Below are 21,224 nucleotides of genomic sequence, written 5' to 3' on the forward strand. Positions count from 1 at the left end.
ATTTGGAAGTTATCATAGTAGTAATTTGTAGATCTATGTATGTATTTAAAAACCATTTCTCTTATTACTAAATGTTTAATCTAGTTTTGTAAAAACCTATAAGACCCAGTGGTCTTATTACTACTGAATTCAAGGCATGCATCTCGAAATTTGTACAAATTGAAAATTAGTTGTGACAGTTGTTTCAAGTTTCCCTCTGGGATTTTAACAGCTCAGCATTTACCATCTGCTGTGTCATAACAATTACCTATATGATTAAGCTTTATGTTTTAATTTAAAGCACATGTTGTATAGCTGTTGCACAAAAACAATGTTTTTCTCATACTGTGGGTTAAATTAAATGGCCACATTGCTTCCTCGCTCCTTCTATAAAATATCCCTATAAATAACAGACCAGAGCTTGTTGTGTTAGCGACAAGGCCATTATGAATGTGAAAGCTGGCCAGCAAAGTCAAGGGATTTAAAGGTACATCATGAGTTGTCTATCTCTAGAATCTGCTGGTCGATTTATACAGCTCTACACAAACAGCATATCGCCTTTAGCCTCCCTGTTATTTTTAAGGACTTGCTGGATTTACACATTAATTGCACATTAAACTTGCCACAGAAAATTCAGCCTGCCAATTAAAGGCTTAAGTATGAACACACGAACTAGAAGCAGGAGTAGGCCATTCAGCCCCTCAAGTCTGCTCTGCCATTCAATATGATCATGGCTGATCTGATTGTGGCCTTAACTGCACATTTCGCCTACCCCTCAATACTCCTGATTGACTCTCTTGTTAGTTAAAAATCTATCTACCTCTGCTTTAAAAATATTAATTGACTCTGTCTCCACCACTGCCTGGGGAAGAGAATTCCAAAGATTCATCGCCCTCTGAGAGAAAATATTTCTTCTCATCTTTGTCTTTAATGGGAGGCCCCTTATTTTTAAACGGTGTCCCCTAGTTCTGGTCTCTCCCACACAGGGAAATATCTTTTCAGCATCCACCCTGTCAAGTGCCCTCAGAATCTTATATGTTGCAACAAGATCACTTTTCGATCTTCTAAACTCCAATGGATATAGGCCCAACCTGTAAAACCTTTCCTCGTAAGATAATCCTTACATCCCAGGTATCAGTCAAGTGAACTGCTTCTAATGCATTTATATCCTTTCTTAAATAAGGAGACCAAAACGGTACACAATATTCTACATGTGGTCTCACCAACATCCTGTTAAACTGTAACAAAACGTCGCTACTTTTCTAATCCATGCCCCTTGCAATAAATGACTACATTCCATTTGCCTTCCAAATCACTTGCTGTGCCTGCACATTAACTTTTCCTGATTCATGTATCAGCACACCCAAATCCCTCTGTAACTCAGAGTTCTACAATTCTCTACAATCACTCTCTATTTAAATAATATGCTGCTTTTCTATTCTTCCTGCCAAAGTGGACAAGTTCACATTTTCCCATATTATACCCCATCTGCCAAATTTTTGCCCACTCACTTAACCTGCGTCTCTTTGCAGACTCCTTATGTCCTCTTCACAACTTACTTTACTGCCTATCATTGTGTCATCAGAAAATTAGCAATCATACATTCTGTGCCTTCATCCAAGACTTTGACATGAATTATAAATAGTTGAAGCCCCAGCACTGATCCATGTGGCATTCCACTCATCACATATTGCCAATCCAAAAATGACCCATTTGTGCCTACTCTCTGTTTTCTGTTAGCTAACCAATCCTCTATCCATGCTAATGTGTTACCCCCTACACCATCAGCTCTTAATTTGCATGGTAATCTTTGATTTGGCACCTTGTTAAATGCCTTCTGGAAATCTTAATTACAGGACATCCACCGGTTCTCCTTTATCCATGTTGCTTGTTATTTCCTCAAAGAAAAGAGGGAGAAGTCTCAAAGAACTCCACTAAATTAGTCAGTAATGATTTCCCTTTCACAAAACTACGTTGACTCTGCTTGATTGAATTGAGATTTTCTAAGTGTACCATTATAACCTCCTTACTAATAAATTCCACCAATTTCCCTATGCCAGATGTTAAGCTAACTGGCCTGTAGTTTCCTGTTTTCTGTCCCCTTCCTTTCTTGAATAGAGGAGTCACATTCACTATTTTCCAAGCTGATGGGACCTTTCCAGAATCTAGGGAACTTTGGAAAATTAAAACCAATGCATCTACTATCTCAGTAGCCATATTTTTAAAAACCCTAGGACGAAGTTCATCAGGACCTGGGGACTTTTTAGCTTTTAATTCTAACAATTTTCCCTTTCCCTGGAGATTGTAAGTGTTTTAAGCTCCTCCCTTCCTTTCTCCTCCTGATTCATAACTAATTCTGCGATGTTATTTGTATCCTCTGCAGTGAAGTCAGACACAAACTACCATTGATCCACCATTTCCTTATTTTCCATTATTAATTGCCCATTCTCGCTCTCTAGAGGACCAATGCCCACTTTACTTACTCTTTCTTTTTAAATACCTGTAGGAACTCTTACTATCTGTTTTTATATTTCTAGCTTGCTTTCTCTCATGCTCTAATTTCTTGCTCCTTATTAATCTTTTAGTCATTCTTTGCTGTTCTTTATATTTGTCCAATCTTCTGACCTGCCACTCATCTTTGCGGAATCATACACTTTTTCTTTCAGTTTGGTAGTCTCCTTAAACTTCTTTATTTAGCCACGGATGGTATGTCCTTTCCTGAGAGTATTTATCGCTGGAATGTATCTTTTCTCAATATCCTGAAATATCTCCTTAAATGTCTGCCACTGCATCGCTCTTGACCTATCCCTTAACCTAATTTCCCAGTTCACTTTAGCCAGCTATGATTAAATGCCCTTATAATTGCCCTTACTAAGTTAAAAACACAAGTCTTAGATCCACTCCTCTCTCCCTCAAACTGAATGTGAAATTCAATCATATTATGATTGCTGCTAACATACAAACATATGAATTAGGAGCAGGAGTAGGCCATTAGGCCCCTCTAGCCTGCTCTGCTATTCAATAAGATCATGGCTGATCTGAAAGTAACCTCAACCCCACATTCCTGCCTACCCCTGATAACCTTTCACCCGCTTATTAATCAAGAACCTATCTAGCTCTGCCTTAAAGTATTCACCGCCTTTTGATGAAGAGAGTTCCAAAGACTCTCAACTCTCTGAGAGAAAAAATTCTCCTCATCTCTGCCTTAAATGAACAACCCCTTATTTTAAAATAGTGAACCCTAGTTGTAGATTCTCCCACAAGAGGAAACATCCTCTCCACACCCATCCTGTCAAGACCCCTCAGGATCTTAAAGGTTTCAATTAAGTTGCCTCTTACTCTTCTAAATTCCAGTGGATACAAGCCTAACATGTCCAGCCTTTCCTCATAACCTGCCCATTCCTGGTATTAGTCGAGTAAATCTCCTCTGAACTGCTTGTAACGCATTTACATCTTTCTTTAAATAAGGAGACCAGTACTGTACACAGTGCTCCAGATGTGCTCTCATCAATGCCCTGTGCAACTGAAGCATAACTTCCCTACTATTGTAATCAATTCCTCTCTCAATAAATGATAACATTCTATTAGCTTTCCTAATTACCTGCTGTACCATACTAACCTTTTGTGATTCATGCACGAGGACACCCTGATGCCTCTGAATCTCAGAGTTCTGCAATCTCTCGCCATTTCGATAATAAGCTTTTTTTTATTCTTCCTGCCAAAATGAACGATTTCACATTTGCCCACATTATATTCCATTTGCCAAATCGTTGCCCACTCACTTAACCTATCTATGTCACTTTGTAGCCTCCTTAGGTCCTCTTCATAATTTACTTTCCTACCTAGCTTTGTGCTACCTAGGGGTGCTTTCACTATGAGGTAATTAATTAATCCTGTCTCATTGCACATTACCAGATCTAGTATAGCCTGCTCCCTGGTTGGTGCTGTTCTAAGAAACTGTCCCAAAAACACACTTATCATTCAGGCTACCTTTGCGAATCTGATTTGTCCAATCCAAATGTAGATTAATCCATGATGATTGTTGTACTTTTCTCACAAGCACTCATTATTTCTTCCTGTATACCACGTCTAACAGTGTGGTTACTGTTAGGGGGCCTCTTCGCCACTCTTACCAGTGCCTTCTTACCGTTACCATTTTTCATCTCGACCCAAACTGATTCTCCATCTTGATCGCCAGAACTAATGTCAAAAGCTTGGCAGTTAACTGTTCTCTGGTGTATTCTCCATGCATGACAATGCCTTTACCAATCAGCATTCTCTTCTCATGCAGTATAAACTGTTGTTCCCTTTACTGTTGGTTTATCTTGCGAGCTGTCCTGATGAGTGCAAGATGAAAAGTTTCGATGCCATATCTTTTTTTTAGCAATTAATAATCGGTTAAATAGGCCTGAAGATAAACAAACAATATGTTCACCAACCAATCACTTATCTGTTTTCCTTTGATGTTACACTTTGATTTCCCTCAGGAGCCACAGACTGGACTGGATCGGATAGCTTCCTAGGTGCTGCTGACTGCCACTGGGTCCTCTTTTTGCCAGCTCTCCTGGGTGGTCATGACTGCCTCTGGGTCCTCTTTTCAAAGTACCTTTGTAGCAATGTTACAATATAATACACTCTGGCTCAGAATGTAAACAATTTGAAGTTTCAATCTCATTCCTGCATGTAGTAAATTGTAGTTGAGATTTTAAAAATGTTGAATATAAGTTTTTTTTTACCTTTCCTTTCTGTATCTTTTCTCTCTCTTTCTTAAACCAATCTTTCTTTCCCTCTTTATTTCTCTTTATGTACCCGAATTGACCCTAATTTACTCCATTTCCTCCTCAATCCTCTGTTTCTTTTTTCATCCTTAAATCTCACTCATTAAGGAGATACACTATTGGTTTCACTTTTAAAAAGAGTTGAGCTGAAGGGTGCGTTACTAATGGGACTCTGCTCCAGCAAGAATTGGCCCAATATATATTGCATAATAAACACAAACTTAATAAAACAGTTACCCTTCCCTTTCGACACATTCAGCAACTTTTTCCACTCCCTATTATCTGTTTCGTTTCTGGATCTCCCATTTTTCTTCTCACCCTTCACTTCCCTGCTGGCAACGTTGCAGCATCATAGACTAGTACAGCACAGAAAGATGCCATTTGGTCTATCAAGTTTATGCTGGCTTTTTTGAAGAGCAGTCCAGTTCTTTTTGAAGAGCTCTTTTCCCATAACTGTGTAATTTTTTTTCACCTTCCAAGGTTTTATCCAATTCCCTTTTAAAGGCTGCTATTGAATCTGTACCCACCACCCTATCAGACAGTGCATTCCAAATCCTATTCAACTGATAGACATTGTGGAGCATGAGAGACTAAATTGTCAGTGCTGTAATTTAACCTCATTTCCAGAGGTTACTATTTTACAGCACAGAAAGAGGCCATTTGACCCATTACAGATGTATCAGCTCTCTGAAAGGGAGTCCGATTTTCCTGTGCTTTCCTTTAAAATCCTTTTAAAATTTCAGAGCAGTAGAAACATTGTACTTTCATTCCCTAGGGCTTGATTTGAATTCAGCAAGCTAATGGGATGAAATGAAATGAACGGTTCTGATGAAGGTCATCACGACCTGAAACGTTAACTCTGTTTCTGTCCATAGGTGCTGTCTAACCTACTGAATATTTCCAACTTTTTCTGTTCCAGCATCTGCTGTTTTGCTTTTGCACTATTTTTTATATTCATACCTGGGATGTGAGCATCGCTGACTAGGCCAGCATTTATTGCCCATCCCTAATTTTGCTTGAGAAGGTGGTGGTAAGCCGCTGCCTTGAATCGCTGCTGCCCATCTGGTGAAGGTGCTCCCGCAGTGCTGTTAGAGATGGAGTTCCAGGGTTTTGACCCAGCGGTAGTATATTTCCAAGTCAGGATGGAGGGTGACTTGGAGGGAAACTTGTAGGCGATGGTGTTCCCATACATCTGCTGCCCTTGTCCTTCTAGGTGGTAGAGGTTATGGTTAGGAAGGTGCTGTCAAATAAGGCTTGGCTAGTTGCCACAGTGCATCCTGTAGATGATACACACTGCTGCCGATTTTGTCGATGGTGGAGTGAGTGAATATTTAAGGTGGTGGAAGGGGGTGCTTTGTCCTGGATGGTGTTGAGCTTCTTGAGTGTTGTTGGTGTTGCACCCATCCAGGCAAGTGGAGAGTATTCCATCACACTCCTGACTTGTGCCTTGTAGATGGTGGACAAGCCTTGGGGAGTCTCTAGGTGAGTTACTCACCGCAGAATTCCCAGCCTCTGACCTGCGATTCTGCCTTAATCGTCTGGTATTGAGGAGTAGTGTACAAACAACTAGTTTGCTCATGTGAACAAACCAGAGCTAATATACATTGGCTGATTCTGTAACTATAAACTACATTGAATTTCCCAAAATCATTTTTTTCATTTATCCGTTATTTATTATGCTAGCATTTTTCCCATCCCTAATTGCCCTTGAGAAGGTGGTGGTGAGCTGACTTCTTGAACCGCTGCATGTAAGTACATCCACAGTGCTGTTAGGAAGGGAGTTCCAGGATTTTGACCCAGCAATATGAAGGAATGGCGATATAGTTTCAAGTCAAGATGGTGAGTGTCTTGGAGGGGACCATGCACGTGGTGGTGCTCCCATGTGTCTGCAGCCCTTGTCCTTCTAGTTATTAGAGGTCACAGGTTTGGAAGGTGTTGTTGAAGGAGCCTTGTTGAGCTGCTGCAGTGCATCTTGTAGAATATCACCCAGACTTGTCTGCTGCCTGTCATCTGTTTAATAAACAAATAGGAGGTGTAACTGATGTTGGAGGTTTTCTACAGGAAAATATCGACAGTGGTTTCTAACAGTTTCAGGCACTGTTACAGGTTTAAACTAAATACCCATCAATGAGTCTAGTTGTGCATGACGGTCAGGATTTATAGTTTTCTCTTTTTGTTTCCTTCCAATACATTGTGTAATGTCTTGTGGTTCCAAATAAAATAACACTATAACACATTGCCTGCTGCTATTAGTCTTTGTGAGAACATTTCCTTTAGGTAACAGTGATTAATGGTGGGCAGGTAATATGACAAACGTGAAAAATCTATCCTGTTGCCCCTTCAAATCCAACATGGCATCTGGCTCCAGCTTGCCTAGGTAGCTTTGAGGTACCTCTTCAGTAGAGCTGGAAATCAATTGGAATGAGGCGTTAAATTTATGTAACCGATACTACAAATGGTGTCCAAGGTTATGAAATTAACTGTTTGCTCATCATTATTATTAATGGTAATGTGTAGCTAATAACTGTATCGAACGACACCTGACTTTGGCTGTTCTCAACAGGCAGAGCACTAACGTAAACTCAACCAGCCCAAAACTCAGAACATAATGTTTAATGTTAAATGTGATTCAGTGATTGGACAGCACTTGCTGAACAATCCCAAGTGTGCAAAGGATTTCATGAATAACACATTTAAGATTTTCAATAGGGCTAGCAATATAGCTCACCTACACTTGCCAGAAGTTGCATATATTCATAGGCAAGGATTCTTCCTCTGCGGACAAAAGGAACATGCCCAGGCATTGCACCTTTTTTGAATTAAACAGGGGGGACAATAGTTCCATGGCAATTCTCCATGGCAATGCCTTGACCAATCAGAGCCAGCTTTCCAGCCAATCAGCACCCTTTTCTCATGCAGTATAAATTATTGGTCCCTTTGAAATTTGGCATTCTTGCGCCTATCCTGATTAGTGCAAGATAAAAAGCTTTGACAGCATGCCCCTTTTTTCAACAATAATAGATATATTTAATAGGGACAGGAATGTCCTAGGTTTCCACTGAGAAATTGTGTTCATCCATGTCATTGCTGCAATTGCTTAAGATCCATGTAAGCAGTCTAGTGTTTTTTGTAATCTATTTAATTTGTCTAGACCAGTATTTGGAGGCAATATATCATTACTATATGCCAAATGGCCTTCCCTAGACATTTCTATCTCTGATAGACAACTGTCTTTAGTGTGTTGTTATTTTCTCTGATGTCAAGATCTTTGAGCTAGATAAGTGGGCGTGTTGCTAGAGAAATCACTTGGGAGACCTGTGTTTCAAAGGAAGTGTATTTGTCAGTGAAGCTTTCTGCAGGAGTGTGAACTGTTATTTGAAACTGGAGGGGCGCTTCCAATATTGCATAAGCAAATCTTTCGAAGAGGATAAATGGAGCCTTGATTCATTCAGGCACAATTGCTACAGTTGGTTACTTTTGTAAATTACATCATGGAGCAATGACAATATTAATTTGACAAATAATTAATTCCTAACCTACTTTGGTGGATTTCTCAGTAGTTTGGTATTAGAGACTACTAAACATGGTGATGGTCTTATCTGTGGTGTTTTTCAATCAGGGATTGAAAATGTAGTTTGTTTATGCAACTTCTAGTATTGCTGCATTTGATAATTAGTAGCATTCGTCTGTCATATAGTACAAGGGTGGACCATGTAAAATGATCATAAGGCAATTTCTGTGAATCCACTGTTTGAGAAAAGGGTACTTAAACAAACCTGAATAGCACAGCCATGACCTGAACAACGGATCTACTGTTGTTGCAGGCTGCTCACAGGTGTACTGTAAGTTCTGACTCTGATGTATTAGTTTCTCTTCCCCAGCTTTGAATTACTTTTTAATCAGCAGCTCCCTAATACCAAAGGATTTGATGTACAGAATGTGCTGAGGAAGATTAACAAATGTCTGTCTACAGTAACATTGCACTAAGGAAGAATGGAATATGAAAGGTTGATGTGACACATCTAGTTTATTCTTCCAGAGACCATGTACTCTTTCCATTATGACAGATTCTATCAATTTCCCAGGATTCTTCAAATAAAGATCGCAGACCTCTTATTTCTTCTGACCCTAGCCTCTTGTGCATTCCTTGTCCTTTGACCTTTAGCCACCAAGACCCCACACTCTGGAATTCCCTCCAGAAATCCATCTGCATTTCCAAATCTGTCTCTCCTGTCAACACTTTTCTTAAATCTACCTCTTTGAATGATCTTTGAATTATCCTTCCCAATAGTTCCTTCAATAGCTTGGCATTTATTTCTTTATATTTAGACCTTTGTGAAGCTTGGGCCTTTTTTTCCCTACTTTTAAAGGGGCTATATAAATGCAAATGTCTTGCAACCATCCTTTGTGCCTCTAGGTTGCTCCAATGTCAACAGTGGAATAACATTCTCAGCCCTAAATCTTTGAGTCCAGAGCGTGTGGCCCATAAGTTCTGATTTATGGGGCGTTATACCCGGGAGGTACTCCAGAAGGCACTGGGACTGCCCTGGAAGTCCCCACGTAAGGACCACATGGCAATTGCCCGGGAAGTTCAAACTTCCAATGGTCAATTACCCTGCACTGAGAACCATCAGGTACTCTGATTTAAATCGAAGACTTCGGATGGTGTTGAAAGTGTATGGGTGGGTATTAAATTGGGTGAGTATAGGGGAGAAGCTTTAGAATGATGAGGATGGGTCTAATGGGCAGTGACTGTCAACAGATTATTCATCATGTACACCATTAAGGCCAGGACCAAATTTGTCTTCACTGGGTATCCAGTTAGACTTTCCAGCAGAGGTTGCTGGATACCAATCGTGATCTGATTTTCTTTTCTTTAGGGTGCTGAGAACAATGGTAGTACCCTAGTCAGCTTCCCGACTGAGATCAACTTACCCACTTCGGACTGGGAGTTAAGCTTGGGGACCTTCTCCTCTGAATGACCCCACTACAAATTCCTTTTCCCAGTTTGTTAGGTGTAAGCAATGAATGACCTTAAAGATTGAGACTCAAGATCAGTAATCCCTCTGAATAAAAACTTCAGTTACTGAATCGGCAATTAGAACTTCATTTTTTTCACATATTTTGGTTGAGTACAAAAAAGATTTTAAGAGGGTTTCAAGAATTTTTGGACCCAACTGTTTTAACTGCTTCGTTTTTTTATTTATTGCCCATCCCTAATTGCCCTTAAGGAGGTAGTGCTGAGATGCCTTCTTGAACAGCTGCAGACGCAGTGGTTTGGTACAACTGAAGGCCTTGCTAGGCCATTTCAGAGGACAGGTAAGAGTTAGCTGCATCGCTTGGGTCAAGAGCCACATATAGGCCAGTCCAGATAAGGACAACAGATTTCCTTCCCTAAAGGACATCAGTGAAGCAGATGGGATTTTTAACAACAATCAATTGTTTCATGGTCAGCATTTCTTACATTAGCTTTTTATTCTAGATTTATTTAATTAACTCAATTCGGTAATTCTCTGAATTAATATTCCGGTAACATAATCACCAAGCTACAATACCTGTATTCGTTATAATTGTACATATTGATTCAGGAATAGAAACCCTGCAAATCAATTCTCCTGATAACATTGTGAATCTTTATTTAAAAGATTTGCTTTTAATTAACAGAAAGAAAAGTGATTTTTTTATGGAGGTACTAACAGGGAAACCAGGTCTTTAGTGATTTTAAGATTTCATACCCAAAAATGAAAATCAGGAAAACCTTAAATAAAAGCAACATACTGTGGATGCTGGAGATCTGAAATAAAACCAGAAAGTGCTGGAAAAACTTAGCAAGTCTGGTAGCATCTGTGGGGAGAGAAACAGAGTTAATGTTTCGAGTCCAGTGTAAACCTTCTTCAGAACTGAGTAGAGGTATGTGATGGGTTTTCTCCTGTTGAAAAAGAGGAGATGGGCAGGTGGAGCAAAAGAGAAGTTCAGGATAGGTTAGAGGGTGGGAAGATTAAATGACAAAGATGTCATGGGGTACAGAGCAAAGGGAGTATTAATGATAGCATTAAATACACAAAGCATTGGTCCAGAGTGGGTGTTAATATCAGAATAAAGGTCAGTGCTGTCTGAAAACAAAAACATGAGAGCAAGATACAGAGCTCAAAATGGAAGTCAGAGTTCATAGTCTGAAGTTGTTGAACTCAATATTGAGTCCAGAAGGCTGTAAAGTACCTAATCAGAAGATTAGGTACTGTTCCTCCAGCTTCCGTTGGGCTTCACTGGAACATTGCAGCAGGCCAAGAAAAGAATTGTGAGCATGAGAGCAAGATGGTGAATTAAAATAGCAAGTGACCAGAAGGTGGCGTTATGCTTCTGGACTGAACGAAGGTGTTCCGGCAATACATTTATAATGAGGCTTAGCTGAGAGCCCAGGCATCCGTTACTCTTGTTTAAACAGCTGCACCCAAGGGAAAACATTGTTTGATTGATAGCTCTGCCTCTCTGATCTCAGCTGTCAATTGCACAATGTTTATTCGCACAAAGTTAAGTGGTTTCACTTAAGCGGGCTGTGGTTTTTATTATTGATACTTTAAAGGATCTCAATAATTGATACCTTATTGGATTGCTACCTAAAAAGAAAGAATGTGTAAGGTTACGGGGATAAGGCAGGGGAGTGGGGCTAGGTGGAGACTCGATGGGCCGACTGGCCTCTTTCTGCATTGTAGAGATACTGTGATTGGGCTGTAGTGAAATGAATTTTTTTTTTAATTAGAGGAAATCAATAAATGAATGACTTGTTTTAAATCTTTTTTTTTACACATCCTACTATCACTATTGATTCTATATAGCGTATGGTGGGTAAATGGGCATTTAAGTGCCAAGGCTTAACATGGGGGCATGAGGGTGTGGTGGTAGGTGAAGTTCTATAGCTTGGCACAGGGCTCCTGAGGGGCCATTGGGGGGTAGGTGGGGTCATAGCTTGGCATAGGGAGCCAGGGTTCATGACTTATCTGAGGGGCCGTGAACCATGACTCTTTTAAAGCCTGGCCCAACTCCATGAAATTTGTGGCGGAGCTGGGCATGCCTATCTCCACAATGGAGCAGGCCAGGTCAGGAGTGCTGGGTGCGGGCTTTTGACACAAACCAGACAGCCAGGAATCCTGGAATCGGGACCCATCCACTATTTTTGAAGGGCTCCCGAGTCATCTCAACTTGGTGAAGATCCAGGCTGATGTTTCCCCTTGAGGGGGGGGAAATCTAGAACTAACAGCCATAGTTTCAGAATAAGGGGTTGCCCATTTAAGATGGAGGTGAGCAGGAATTTCCTCTCTTAGAATCATTGGAATTCTCTGTCCAGGAAAGCTGTGGAAGCTGAATCAAGGCTGGGATGGACTGATTTTGAACGGTACAGCAGCCAAGGGTTATGAGGCAGGAAAGCAGAGTTGAGGCAGTGATCAGATCAGCCAGGATCTTACTGAATGGCGGAGTGGGCTCGAGGGGCCGTAAAACCTACTCTTCTTACACCTGTTTCTTCTGTCCTTATGTAGATGTGTCAGTGATTGACATCAGTTTCTGTAAATTTTGAGAATTTGTAGTGGTTTGATACAACAAACTGGCTTGCTAGGCCATTTCAGAGGGCATTTAAGAGTCAACCACACATTGCTGTGGGTCTGCAGTCACACGTAGGCTAGGCCAGGTAAAGACAGCAGATTTCCTTCCCTAAAGGACACTAGTGGAGCAGATGGGTTTTTACAACAATCAGCAATGGTTTCATGGTCACCATTGACATTTAATTCCTGATTTTTATTGAATTCAAATTCCGCCATCTGCCATGGCGGGATTCGAGCCTGGGTCCCCAGAGCTGGGTCAAAATCCTGGAACTCCCTCCCTAACAGCGCTGTGGGTGTACCTACACCACAGGGACTGCAACAGTTCAAGAGGGCAGCTCACCACCACCTTCTCAAGGGCAACTAGGGATGGGCAGTAAATGCTGGCCCAGCCAGGGAAGCCCACAACCCATGAATGAATTAAAAAAAAATAAAAACATTTTTTTTTTTAAAGTTTGTCTTTTTTGTTAAGATTTTCCACATTCACTTGTTTCTTGCTTCTTTTTGCCATTGTAAGCTGACACATTTCATTATCTCACAAGTACCATTTCTATATTCGGAGTCATGCGTTGAAAATTACTGGTCTGGTGATGTCTCGTTCCATCCACAGGGGCCATGCACAAACGATTATGCTTCATGCACCCTGCAATGTTCCAGTTTTGTAACCAACTGCAGCCTGTTATTAGGCTATTGATTGGGCACCAGGATATTGTTTAATCCTATAATAGTACATGTCTGATGATTTCCTCGTGATTCATGCTTGTGGCTGCAAAGTTGTCCAAGCTTAAAATGAAAACCTAAAACTTAGTCACCTTGTATCCTCTCAGGAGTTTTCATAGCAACAAAACAGAAAAGTTTTCCCAGATTCCCTAATGGCATAGTACTATACTATTTAGACCTGGGGTTAGTAACCTAAATAACATCAAGAGCCATTTTTCAGTCAAAAACGGAATATCTTACGAGCTGTAATGCTGTCACTCAAATGTCAAAAATGAGAAACAAGACAGAAACACATTTCAACAGTATTTTAAAGGTTTTTTTCCAAAAAATGTTGTTCATTGATACTTTCTCAGAAGTACAATGTTAATAGAAATTTAAAAAAATCAAAACAAGCCATTTAATTATCCTCAAAATGAGTTTGGTCAATCAAGATTGTGAGCCACATGAGTCTTTAATGAGCCACATGTGGCTCTGGAACCACAAGTTGCAGAACCCTGATCTGGACTTATCAGCTGTGACTTATTCGTCTCTTGGCTCAGGTCTGAAGGGTGTGGGTTTAAGTCCTCCTGCAGAAATTTGAGCACGAAAGGGGAGGTGATGGTGTAGTGGTATAATCACTGGACTAGTAATCCAGAGACTCAGGGTAATGCCCTGACAGGTTCGAATCCTGCCACGACAGATGGTGGAATTTGAATTTAATAAAAATCTGGAATTAAAAGTCTAATGGGCATGGACCATGGAACCATTGACGATTGTTGTAAAATACCCATCTGATTCACTAATGCCCATTAGAGAAGGAAATCTACTGTCCTTACCTGGTCTGGCCTACATGTGACTCCAGACCCACAGCAAGGTGTTTGACTCTTAAGGTCAATTAGGGATGGGCAATAAACATGAATGAATAAAAAAAAACTAAAATCTAGGCAGTACTGTGGGAGTGCTGCAATGTCGGAGATGTCATCTTTCGGATGAGGCATTAAACCTTGGCTGTGCCTGCCCTCTCAGGTGGATGCAGAAGATTCTATGGCAATGTTTTTATGAAGAGCAGGGGAGTTCTCTTTGGTGTATATAAAAATCAAGTCTTTCTTTGGCCTTTGATCTGTGCTGTTTAAACCAATCTCAGTCAGCGCCCCAATGGAGAAGCTACAATTAGCTTCAGAGTTAATGATAAAAAAATAACCAGGGTTTCCTGCTCCTGATAGTACATAGAGACTTTTGCTGAAAAGTAGAGGTTTCTGGAGATAAGATGAGGGCAAAATTAGGCTTAACCACGATCTCTTCCCCCAGCTTTCTACATCAAGAATAGCTCCTCAGTCAATGGACAAGGTAACTGCTGGCACAAATAGGACCATGTGTCAATTAAAGCTGAGATGGAAGAGAGGAAGCGAGAGGAGGCAGTGTATGGGAGAAAAAGTTTTCTAAAAGCACACTAGATATCCTTGGGATCTTGGAAGTTGAGTTTGTGGGATCTATTGCACTATTGATATGCTAAGTGTAGCTTGCTTTGATTGTATGCTACACAAGTTTGCATTACCAGGCTGTTTGAATTTCACTTTAAACATCCAGCCTTGCTGCTAGCTTTTTGACCGTTATACCGTAGGATCTCAGTCAATTATACTTCTTCACTTCAAATAGCGTTTGATGCTTTGAATTTGTTCTGTGAGACAAGAACTTGTCCCACTGCATTCAATTCAAATTCGTTCTGTTCTAGCTTGCATGATGAATTGTACAAATTACAAAAATAGAAGCTGGATCTAAAGCAATGGTTCATGTGAACTGACAAAGCAGAGAGAATGGATTAACTAGAAAAATTGAATCGATTAAAGTCTGTTACAGCCATGATTAGTTTATTGGGACTTTGTGGATCCATCATCCCTCAGTTCCAGCGTTTGAAATATGTATAAACCATTTTAAAACGTGACATAAGAATTAGACCATTGACGTTGTAAGATTTGAATGGTTGATTTACATCTTCAGTAGAATGCATTGATCTGCATTGTTAATTGTCGAGAATGCTCCCTTTTCTGCAGTGGCGAGGAGTGGCTGGGACTGTTCTTCAGCAATTTGCAGCAGCAGAATGTACTTCTTCTGCAACATTATACAGTTATGATGTAAAAGAAGAAGTTGTCACATTACCACATCTGACTTATGGAATTTTCTGAAGCAGCGTTGAGGGTTATACAGGTGTCAACAAAGATGTTTGATTTTTGTATTCATTGGAGTTTAGAAGAATGAGAGGGGATCTCTTTGAAACATATAACATTCTGACAGGGCTGGACAGACTGGATGCAGGGATGATGTTTCCTGTGATTGGAGGTAGGAGGATCTAGAACCAGGGGCCACAGTCTCAGGATATGGGGTAGGTCATTTAGGACTGAGGTGAGGAGAAACTTTATGACCCAGAGGATGGTGCACCTGTGGAATTCTCTACCACAGAAGGCTGTAGAGGCCAGGTCACTGAATATACTTAAGAAGGGAATAGATAGATTTCTGGACTCTAAAGGCGTCAAGGGTAATGGCAAGAGAGTGGGAGTGTGACGTTGAGATGGAGGACCTGCCATGATCATATTGAATGGCGGAGCAGGCTCGAAGGGCCGAATGACCTACTCCTGCTCCTATTTAACCGAATTTAACTTCTTAAACAATGAAACAGTGTATTTGAACTCTCATTCTCTGGATTATTAGTGCATGTCTTTGTGTTGCTAGTCCAGTGACATAACCATTACAGCAGGTTCCTTGATTGTTTTACATAAGCAGGGCTGGCTTATCACCAAAATTCTATTTTCTTTGTTGCAGTTTCTCCACCGCAAAATGGAAAGGTTGCCGTAGTGACTGGCGGTGCCAAAGGGATCGGGTATGAGACCGCAAAACATCTATCAAGACTGGGCATGCATGTGATAATAGGTAATTCCCTTACATGGTAATGTGTGAAACTGAAGCCAAATAATTAGAAGTTCCTATGTGATACTCCGCAGCCTACTGTTCTGTAGCATCCATTACTGTTTTTTAATTTGATTGTGAAATGTGGCCTTCTTGAACCGCTGTGGTCCTTTCATCATCACTGGGTCAGAATCCTGGATTGGTGTACCTACAGGTGCACCAGTCCAGGATTCTGAACCAGGGATGGTAAAAGAACAGTGATATATTTCCAAGCCGGGATGGTGTGTGATTTTGGAGAAGAACGTGCAAGTGGTTGTATTCCCATGTGGCTCTGGCTCTGTTCTTCTAGGCGGTGGAGTTTGTGGATTTGGAAGGTGCGGTCAAAGAAGCCTTGGCGAGTTGCTGCAGTGCATCTTGCAGATGGTGCACACTGCTGCCACTGTGCCCCAATGTTGGAGGGAGTGAATGTTTAAGGTGGTGGATAGGGTGCTAGTCAAGTGGACTGGTTGGTGTTGAGCTTCTTCAAGTCTTTGTTGAACTCAGACATTGTCCATTCCTTTTCTTAAATGGTTCAACCAAGCATGCACGAATGGTCAAATTGTTATATTTAGGGTCAGTGATTCCTTCCGCCATTCAAATATATAAGAATAAAACAAATTAAATAAAATTCAATTTTTAAACTGGTGGGGCTTGAACTCACGTTTCTTTGGATGATTGGGCGACTAGTCCAGTAACATAACCATGACGCTGCTGAACCTAATATGTCAGACTGGAAAGCTTTGTCCTGGTTGGGTGCTGAGCTTCCTGAGTGTTGTTAGAGCTGCACCCATCCAGGAGAGTATTCCATCATACTCCTGACATGTGTCGTGTAGATGCTGGAAAGGCTGTAGAGAGTCAGGAGGTGACTTACCTGCTATAGAATATGCAGCCCCTGATTTTAAATTTTTATAATGTAATATCTACGATATTTAAGGAACTGGTCCAGCTAAGCTTCTGGTCAGTGTTGGATTCTTGTTGGATTCATATGGAAGGGAATGTTTCAAGAAGCTTTATAAACTTAACAATGGCCACTGAGGAGGAGAACAACATGCAAAGCAGGACATGGTCAGGTAGGGGGGGTGCGGGGCTGAAAGCCCCAGTGGAAAGAACATTTCTCAAGAAGAGTTTGAAATAAGGGAGAGAAGTGCACATTAAGAGTGAGTTTAACTACACATCAAAAGTGCTTTGCGATATTTCAACATGATGCGAAGTTATACCAATGTAAATCTTATTAAATGTCAAAATGAAAAATTCACTTTTATGACATTTAATGCTTTTACTCACAGCAAAGAACATTTATTATTTTAGTGGACATTTTGTTAAAAGCAGCTGCTTTACATGTGATTTTTCGTTCTACGAACATACATATGAACTAGGAGCAGGACTAGGCTACTTGGCCCTTCGAGCCTGCTCTGCCATTCAACTAGTTCATGGCTGATCTGATAGTAACCTCAAATCTGCACCCCACCTATCCCCAATAACTTTTCACCCCCTTGCTTACCAAGAATTTATCCACCTCTACCTTAAAAATATTCAAAGATTCTGCTTCCACCACCTTTTCAGGAAGAGAGTTCCAAAGACTCACGACTCTCTGAGAGAATAACATTCACCTCGTCTCTGTTCTAAATGGGCGAACCCTTATTTTTAAGCAGTGACCCTTAGTTTAGATTCTCCCACAAGAGGAAACATCCTCTCCACATCCACCCTGACAAGTCCCCCCAGGACCTTATATGTTTCAATCAAGTCACCTCTTCTAAACTCCAGCGGATGCAAGCCTAGTCTGTCCAACCTTTCCTCATAAGACAATCCGCCCATTCCAGGTATTAGTCTGGTAAACCTTCTCTGAACTGCTTCCAATGCATTTACATCCTTCCTTAAATAAGGTGACCAATTCTGTACACAGTACTCTAGATGTGGTCCCACTAGTAGTCTGTATAACTGGAGCATAACCTCCCAAATTTGATCCCTTGCCCCCACTACTTAGTTTAAAACCTCCTCTACTTCCCTAGTTATGCAGCTCGCATAAAGAGGTGACTTGACAGGGTGAATGTGGAGAGGATGTTGCCTCTTGTGGGAGAATCTAGAACTAGGGGTCAATGTGTAAAAATAAAGGTTTGCTCATTTAGAACGGAGATGAGATGAAGCTTTTCCTCTCAGAGGGTCATGAGTCTTTGGACCTCTCTTCCTGAAAAGGTGGTGGAAGCAGAGTCTTTGAATATTTTTAAGGCAGAGGTGGATAGATTCTTGGTAAGGGGGTGATAGGTTATTGGGGTAGGCCGGATACAGATTTGAGGTTACTATCAGATCAGCCATGATCTTATTAAATAGTGAAGCAGGCTCAAAGGGCTGAATGGCCTTCTCCTGATCCTTGTTCATGTGTTCGTATCCTTCCTATCTTTGTGTCATCAGCAAATTTAGCAACCATACTTTTGGTCCCTTCATCCATGTCTTCTTTATAAATTGTAAGAAGTTGAGATCTCAGCACTGATTCCTGTGGCACACCACTCATCACATCTTGCCACCCAGAAAATGACCCTACTGCCTGTTTCCTGTTAGCTAGACAATCTCCTATCCATGCCAATAATTTACACTCTACACCATAAGTTTTTATTTTTCGCAATAGCCTTTAATGTGGCACCTTATCAAACGCCTCCTCGAAATCTACATACAGTACATCCACCTGTTCCCCTTTATCCACATGTTACTTCTTCAAAGAACTCCAATAAATTGGTTGAACATGATTTCCCTTTCACAAAACCATGTTGTCTCTGCCTGATTGCCCTGAATTTTTCCATATAATGTCTTTAATATTAGCTTCTAACATTTTCCCTATGACAGATGTTAAGCTAAGTGGCCTGTAGTTTCCTGCTTTCTGTCTCCCTCCCTTTTTGAATAAAGGAGTTACATTCGCTATTTCCCAATCTAATGGAACCTTCCCTGATCTAGGGAATTTTGAAAAATTAAAACCAACGCATCAACAACCTCACTAGCCACTTCTTGTAAGACCCTAGGATGAAGTCCATCAGGACCCGGGGACTTGTCAGCCTGCAGCCCCAACAGTTTTCTCAGTACTACTTGCCTGGTGATTGTAATTTTCCAGCGTCCCTCCCTCCCTTCCAATTCCTGATTTACAACCATATTCTCTATCGTGAAGACTGATGCAAAATACCTGTTCAATTCATCTGCATCTCCTTATTTTCCATTATTAATTCCCCAGACTCACTTTCTATAAGACTAATGCTCACTTTGTTAACTCTTTTCTTTTTAACTATCTATAGAAACTCTTACTATCTGCCTCACTAGCTTTCTCTGGTACTCTAATTTTCCCTTCTTTATAAAACTTTTAGTCATTCTTTGCTATTTTTTATATTCTGTCCAATCTTCTGACCTGCCACCTATCTTTGCACAACTATGTGCTTTATCTTTAACTTTGATACTACCTTTTTTTTTTAGTTAAGCACGAATGATGAGTCCTCCACTTGGAATTTTTCTTTCTATAATCTATGCTCACTGCAGTATTTTATTAACAGTTTTTAGCTGTTGTTTGGAGGTCTTGTGGCACAGTGAGTAGCGTCGCTGCCTCTGAATCAGAAGCTCTGGGTTCAAGTCCCACTCCAGGACTTGTTGATCAAGGAAGATGCATCCATAATGCAGCCAAACAGGTTGAGTATAAATTTGTAAATCCTCCCAACATACCTCAATGGCCGGCGGTAACAGTGGGAGAATTTCCTGGTCAGTCATGCGATAGAAAGAAATTAGAACTTCTACCATCACTATCCCTTGCTCCAGGCTACAACATGCATGTAAAAGTGTATGTTGCCACAGAAACCCAGACCCCTTGTGGGGCCGGTAGGCTCAGTTTGCTGGACGGCTGGTATGGATCAGGTTGGTGCCAACAGTACATGGTTCGATCCCCGTTCTGGCTGAGGTGGATTCTACCTGTGGTGGAGGTAATGGCGCTATAGGTCAAACCTGCCTCAAGAAGAAGTTATCATCTAATGAAGGTGATTGCAACACAGTTCCTGCCACTCTTCTGAAGATGCTGACCCCATCTGACAGCCCTCTGGGTGCATTCCAAAGTCCTTTATTCATATTTCCTGTGGCTCTGTCAGCCAAGTCATCTGTGTGTCTTAGTACTTTAGAGACTTGGATCATGATCCTCAATCTGGTTTTCATCAATCAAAGCAAGTTTTTGTTGCAACTTTCTAACTTAGAGGTTTAAGTCCCAAAATCAATGTTGTCACTTTCCTCCAATCTGTCTCCAGTGCCTTAATAGCTTGCTTTTTGTTTTTTAAAAAAATAAACATGCGCAAACAACATTCCAACGAGTGCTTGTCAATGTTTGTGGATTTGGAGAAATTCCTCTAGTGAGGAGAGAGTAATTATAAATCAATTAAGCTATCAGTTAAACGTAGCTAAGACAATGTATTTTCCACAGAATGATATCCTGTAATAAATTACAAGCAATTCTACATACATGCTGTGTAATAGGATGTGTTGCTGGAAGAGTGTAATGTCCGATAAAACTCTGGTGAAAGCAGCGAAGGTTTCTGTGCATATTTGAATGGCGGAAGGAATCACCTCGATTATAACAATTTGACTGTTAGTGAATGCTTGCTTGATTGAATCATGAATTTAACAAGGAGTTGAATGGCAGGGATGAGAACTTGAGGGGGGATAGAGGAAAAAACAGCCAACGCATCAGATAGACTCGATCACATTTCTTATCGTTTTAAGAATCCGTAGTCCTAGAATTATTCTGAGGGATATTAGCAGATGAATATTTATCTGAAATTTCTCACTGCATTATTTTAACATAAACAATAACATGCCTAAAATAACTAAATTACTCTGTTTAAATAGCGGAGATTTTCTGAAGGATATAATAAGCATTCATCCACCACTTTAATTTCTAGGACTGTATGTTTTATATCACATGGATCAAGAATAATCAGTAGCTCCCTCGAAGCTCCCTTCCTTTTGCGGAATTGTTTTTGTTTTAATTGTGAAACTAAAATTAAGAGCCACAGTCCATATTGCTCAACCTGGGTTCCACGAGGACCAACTGGCTCGATCTCATTGCAGCTTTGATCTAAAGTATGGACAAAGGAACTGAATCCCTGAGCTGAGGTGAGAGTGACTGTCCTTGACATCAAGGCAGCATTTGACTGAATGTGACATCAAGGAGCCCTCGTAAAATTGAAGGCAGTGGCAATCAGGAAGAAAACTTTCC

At 40.7% G+C, this 21,224-nt stretch overlaps 1 protein-coding gene across 3 annotated transcripts in view; it reads left to right on the plus strand.

Moving 5' to 3' along the window:
* The window catches only part of dhrsx (dehydrogenase/reductase (SDR family) X-linked), a 281,259-nt gene that overhangs the window by 64,002 nt on the left and 196,033 nt on the right, over positions 1-21,224 (plus strand). For 2 of the 3 annotated variants that reach the window (XM_078545083.1, XM_078545084.1), the window contains exon 2: positions 15,869-15,976. The exons of the other annotated variant lie outside the window; for it this stretch is intronic. In XM_078545083.1, coding sequence (XP_078401209.1) covers positions 15,869-15,976 — 108 coding nt within the window. The remainder of the gene's footprint in view (positions 1-15,868; positions 15,977-21,224) is intronic. 3 annotated transcript variants of the gene reach the window in all.

Source organism: Cetorhinus maximus, chromosome 7 (assembly GCF_964194155.1).
Source record: "Cetorhinus maximus chromosome 7, sCetMax3.hap1.1, whole genome shotgun sequence".
Taxonomy (NCBI): domain Eukaryota; kingdom Metazoa; phylum Chordata; class Chondrichthyes; order Lamniformes; family Cetorhinidae; genus Cetorhinus; species Cetorhinus maximus.